This window comes from Carlito syrichta, unplaced genomic scaffold, assembly GCF_000164805.1.
Source record: "Carlito syrichta isolate Samal-C Ts95f unplaced genomic scaffold, Tarsius_syrichta-2.0.1 Scaffold309493, whole genome shotgun sequence".
Taxonomy (NCBI): Eukaryota; Metazoa; Chordata; class Mammalia; order Primates; family Tarsiidae; genus Carlito; species Carlito syrichta.
The window spans coordinates 621,281-627,484 of record NW_007253589.1 but is presented as its reverse complement, the minus strand read 5'-3'; the positions used below and the strand labels follow the sequence as shown (position 1 = coordinate 627,484).

The 6,204-nt window shown below is 35.0% G+C and overlaps 1 protein-coding gene across 3 annotated transcripts in view; it reads left to right on the top strand.

Moving 5' to 3' along the window:
* The window catches only part of BLZF1 (basic leucine zipper nuclear factor 1), a 21,554-nt gene extending 17,915 nt beyond the window's left edge, over nucleotides 1-3,639 (top strand). For 2 of the 3 annotated variants that reach the window (XM_008067375.2, XM_021717255.1), the window contains exon 7: nucleotides 2,001-2,368. In XM_008067375.2, coding sequence (XP_008065566.1) covers nucleotides 2,001-2,186 — 186 coding nt within the window. In that variant the 3' untranslated portion in view covers nucleotides 2,187-2,368. Of the gene's footprint in view, nucleotides 1-2,000; nucleotides 2,369-3,461 lie in introns of those variants that run through there. The other variant, XM_021717254.1, reaches the window with a different exon arrangement.
* Nucleotides 3,640-6,204: the final 2,565 nt, after the last annotated feature.

The following is a 6,204-nucleotide window of genomic DNA, read 5'->3' as shown; positions in this document are numbered from 1 at the left end:
GAGTGGCCACTGCACTCCCGTCTGGGTGACAGAGTGAGACTCCAATTCAAAAAAAAAAAAGAATCTGCTTTTCCTATATTTCACTAGCAAACCTAGATATTCCTTCTCTAGCCCTCCACTGTACTTTGTACATGCGTCTAATATAGCTCTTTATCATATAAATTGTAATTGCTTGATTCTCCATCTCTCTCAACTCTAAACTCCTTGAGGGCTGGGAACTGTGCCTTTACGTGTTTCCTCAAGGTCTGGCTAATCCTTTCCACATAGTAGTTGCTCAGCTATTCTCTGAATCAGAACTAAAACTAAACTCACCATCTTTATCTAAAACTGTTTCTCCTTTTCTGTTCTCTTTGTTGGGAAATTGTGTCACTGCCTACTCAGTTGCTGCCCGTAGCATTTGGTCTCATTGGCTAATCCCTCTTTCTTAAAGTACACTCCTCTAGGTTTATAGAACCCTGTACTGTACTGGCTTTTCTCTTTTCTGGGACCGTTGTATTTCACTTTACAGGTGAGGTATCCTTAGGGCTTGGTCTCTATCCCTTTCTTCTCCTAATCCTTTATCCACCACATTCTCTCACTTAACAAAGCCAACAACCCTTCTTCCTTAGTGTCTTCTGAACTGAGTACCATTGCTTCAAAGTGCTATTATTTCTTGGCTAGATTGTTACAGTGACCTCACTTTCTCTATTTTTCTCATGTCTGTTTCAATGCCTGCCCCTTACCCTATCCTCCACACTATCTATAGCAGCTCTCTGAAAGGCACCTGCTTAAAATCCTCCCCTATCACATTCGGGAAAGAATCTAGAAGGCTTTCTATCCCTACTAGCTTCTCAGTCCCTTTCTACTGGATCCCCTTAACATTTTGTGATAATGTAATAACATATTTATAGTATTAGAGAACTTTTCTTATTTTCACTTCTTATAAGCAACATTAAGGTAAGCCCTTCATCTTTGTTTATCCTCTAACACTAACCAAGTTCCATAAAATCAGAAGGATCTGAAAAACTGAAGTGAAAAAACAGTCTAGTTGAAAAATAGAGGTCCTACAAATAGAATAATGGCTCTTAAATGATGCCAGGACATTCTTAAAGAAGCTATGGCACTTTGGATATGGTGGTTACTTAGAAGGGAAAAAAAATATGTTGGACAACATGAGAGCTAGAGAAATGGGCATCACCAGCCATTCCTGAAAGCTCTTTTGAAAAGACCTTGTATAAGAAAGAGAAAGCCCTTTCCCCAGTCAAGTTCACAGTTTCTTTCCAGTTGCAAAGCCTGTTGCTTTTGTATCATAACACATCCACATCGTGATAATGGCTGAGAAAATATGAACATGAGAAACAAAAGCTGTGGGCCAGACTTGTTATCCTTGCCCTTAATTGGAGAATTTTTTTTAAACCAAGAGTTATTCTGTTTTGAGGTCTCAATAAAGGAGACAGAATAGGAAAAATCAGAGCAGAAGAATTGGAGAGCGTGGGTTATGGAACCCAAGAAAGAACATGACTGTTATCATAAAAAATTGCATGTAAGTTAGAAAAAGAAAAATGAAAAAGCATTGATAGTACAAATAAAAAGTGATCAAACACTTGGTAATAACATTTCTATAGAAGAATAAAAGTAGAATCCTGATTCAAAGCAGTTGAATAAAAGATTGAAGAGGGGAGGTAGTACTTTCGGATAAGGGGGGAAAAAATGACCTCACTTAAGGTAGAATTGCTGTCACCTCATTTTCTTCTGTGTTTTCATGCTTTCCCATTAATATCTGTAAAACTTTAATTTCATCATTTAAAAAGATAGGTAACCTAGGTAATGTACTAAACATCACTGCTAAATTTACTGCTTTCAAAGGAAGTAAGTTCTCAAATTCATCACTCAGATTTTTTTAAATGGTAGTTACATATTAATGAAGTAGAATTTTATAGGTATTTATATAGCAATGAAACCATGGGCTTTTATAGTTCATACTGCTGCATATATCTGACATTGCCTCATTTTTTCCTTAGGTTCTACGCATTTTGGATCCAGTTACCTGTACAGAGAGCTCACCTGATAATCCATTTTTTGAGTCTTCACCAGCTACTTTACTTGCTACAAAGAAAAATATTGGACGATTTCATCCCTATACTAGATATGAAAATATAACTTTCAATTGCTGCAATCACTGCCAGGGAGAACTTATTGCCCTTTAATATTCAGTATGTTGGAGGAATGCTACAGGTACTTTTTTATTACCTAAGAGTCATTATTATTTGGGAGCTGGGGTTCTTTAATGCTAAAAGTAATATCACTTTGTATTTACATAATGTATATTCCCAAACATGTTTTATGTACTAGACTCCTGATTACCCTTTCAATAAATATCTCAGGATAAAAAAAGAATAAATTATATATATTTTAAATAGAGAATACTTTCCAAGCAATACATGATGCTTTTCCTAAAGGACTATAAGAGAAAAAGATTCTATAACTTTCTTTTAGGCCCTAACTTATTATTAATCTCACTGGTTATTTTACATAAACAGGTTTAATTTTGATGTGCTAAAGCAAGGGTTGCCGAACTATAACCATGGGTCAAATACGGATGGCCACACCCATTCATTTACTATTGTCTAAACTGTTTTTGCATTACAACCACAGAATTGAGTAGATGCAGCAGGGCTTATATGGCCTGCAAAGCCTAAAATACTCTCTAGTCGTTTACAGAAAAAATGTTCTGACTATTCTAAAGTAATAATAGTGGGGCTAGGGGCAGGAGGGCTTCTTTCCCTTGATAGTAACTGTTTGAGCTATAAAACAGGCTTATACACATACTATAGATAAAGAGACTAATCTTTTAAAAATAAATGCTATATATTAAGAAAATAAAAAATATTTTAGCACCAAATTAACAAGTACTCCACAAACATGTTGATTTTATGCAGATTTCCTATTCTGCATAGACACAATCTGACATATGTCAAAGAAACAGATTCTTAACTATTAACTCTTTTTTGACAAATACAGCACACAACAGGAATATCCAACTTGATATATATAAGATATGATGGAGAAGGTAGGGTCATTCTAGAACATTGTATAAACTCAAAAAATGCAACCCATCAATTAATATTTTTTATGTAAGTACATATTTATATTTATTATGAACCATCATAAACGCCCTTTTATTTGCCTTTAAGAATAGTCACAAAATATTTATATAAATTTATACAAATTAGTTGCAGAAGTGCCTATCAGTAGAAAAATCTTCAAAGGACAAATCTGGTTAAATTATAATATATTTTAATGTCAACATAATGATTTCTTTGGTCTGGGTCATCTGAGTTATATTTATAGTTTAAAGTAGCAATAAATTTCTCTACCTTCTTTATTGTGAATATTCCTTTCTTTCCCCCAGAATGGTATAATTTGTTTTGTCTTCATCCAACTTAAATATTTGTAATTGATTTTTCAGGCTTTTCCTTTAGGTTACTTAATATAAAACTCTTAGAAAGAAACATAGGGGAAAGCTTCATGACATTGGATTTGGCAGTGATTTCTTAGATATAACACCAGAAGTTCAGGCAGCAAAAGAAAAAAATACATACATTGAATTTCATCAACATTTAAAACTTGGGTACATCAAAGGAAGCAGTGAAAAGGCAACCCAGAGAACAGGAAAAAATATTTGCAAATCATGTAAATCTGATAATGATCTAGTGTCCAGAATATATAAAGCATTCCTATATCTCAGCAATCCAAAAAAAAACTATAAAAAATTAGCAAAGGACCTGAATTCACATTTCTCCAGAAAAGATATACAAATGGCCAATAAGTACATCAAAAGAAGTTCAACATAACTAATCATTAGGGAAATGCAAATCAGTATTACTTCACATCCATTAGGATACTTATTATCAAAAAAGCAAAATAACATGTTGGTGAAGATGCGGAGAAATTGGAACTCCTATGCATTGTTGGCAGGAATGTAAAATGCCGAAGACAGTGCAGCAGTTCCTCAAAAAATTAAACATACAATTACCATATGCTCTAGCAAGTCCACTTCTAGGTAGATACCTAAAAGAATTGAAAATGGGATCTGGAATAGATATTTTTATAACAGTGTTCATAGCAGTATTATTCACAATAGCCAGACACTAAATGTAGCTAAACAATAGTATATATATAATATTAGAAATATTATTCAGCCTTAAAAAGGAATGAGATTTTGATGCATGCTGCAATGTAAATGAACCTCTAAAACATTATGCTAGCCGGGCTCGGTGGCTCAGCCTGTAATCCTGCACCTTTGGGAGGCTGAGGCGAGTGGATTGCCTGAGCCCGCGGGTTTGAGACACGCTTAGGCAACTTGACAAGACCTCATCTCTACAATAAATCAAAAAATCAGCTGGGCGTGGTAGCGCATGCCTGTAATTCCGGCTACTTGGAAGGCTGAGGCGGAAGGATCGCCGGAGCCCAGCAGGTCGAGGCTGCAGTGGCCGGGAGCAGCCACTGCACTCCAGTCTGGGTGACAGAGTGAGACTCCAACTCAAAAAAAATAAAAAAATAAAAAAAAAAACATTATGCTAAACAAAATAAGTCAGACACAAAAGGACAAATGTCTAATTATTCCACTTATGTGAGTTACCTAGAATAGTCAAATTTGTAGGGATAGAAAGTAGAATAGAGATTACCAGGGACTTGGGGGAGAGTAGAATGCGGAGCTTTGGATTAATGGATAAAGAGCTCCAGATTGGGATGATAAAAAAGAAGTTCTGGAGATGCACAGTGATGATAGTTGTACATTTAAAGAATGGTTAGAAAGGCTGAGTGTGGTGACTCATGCTTAGAATCCCAGTACTTTGGGAGGTACTCCAGCCTGGCCTCAAAAAAAAAAAAAAAAAAGAATGATCAAAATGGTAAATTTTATGTATATTTTACCACAATACAAAAAAACTCTAAAAAAATTATATATACACTATTGTAACCACAAACAAGGGGCACACTTCTGCAACTGTTGGCATAACAGTGTTAATAACAATAATAAAGATAACAGTTAATGAGCTAAATTAAGGGGGAGAAAAGGAAAAAAATCTCAAATCAACAATCTTAACATCACATCTTAAGGAATTAGAAACAGAACAAACTAAACCCAATGCAGCAGAAGGAAGAAAATTAAGATTAGAGTGGAGATAAACAAATAGAGAATAGAAAAACAAGAATCAAAGAAGTCAGAAGTTGGTTCTTTGAAAAGATCCACAGAATTAACAAACCTGTACCACACTAAAAAAACACAGCTGAACTCAGAAATGAAAGTAGGGACATTGTTATCTACCTTACATACCTAAAGGAAAACTGTACACCAATAAACTAGATAAACTAGTTTATGGAAAAATTCCTAGAAAGACACATACTACCAAAACTGACTCAAGAAGAAACAAAATCTGAGCAGGCCTATCACAAGTAATCAGTTATCCAAAACCTCCTATCATCAAGAGCAAATCCTAATGTGAACCATGGACTTTTGGTAATAATGATGTGAAGGTTCATTGATTTTTAACAGATGTACCACTTTGGTGCAGGATGTTGATAGTGGGAGAAGTTGTGGGAGGGCAGCGGGTACATGGTAACTTTCTGCTCCATTTTGCTGTGAACCTAAAACTGCTCTAAAAAATAGTCTATTAAAAAACCAAAAACCTCCCATCAAAGAAAAGTCTAGGATCATATACTTTCACTAATGAATTCTACCAACTATTTAAAGTAGTAGTAACACCAATCCTTCTCAATCTCTCCAAAAAAAAAAAATAGAAGAGAGAACAGATAACACTTCCTCACTCATTCTATGAAGCTAGTATTACCCTAACAGACACCACAAGAATACTACAGGCAATATCTCTTGCAGAAGAAAAGAATTCTTCACAAAATGCTAGCAAACCAAATGTGGTCGCATATTGAAGGGATTATACACCGTGACCAAATGGGATGTCTCGGGATGCAAGGTAGTTCAAGGTAAGAAAATCACTCAATGTAATATACCACCTTAATAGAACAAAAGAGAAAAACCACATGAGCATCTCACTTGCCACAGAAAAATCAATGACAAAAATCCCAATACCCTTTCATAAAGGATGTTTATGAAAAACCCATAGCTAACACTATATTCGATTGTGAAAGAATAAAAACTTTCCACTTAAGATCAGGAATCAGACAGTGATACCCACTTCTACCACT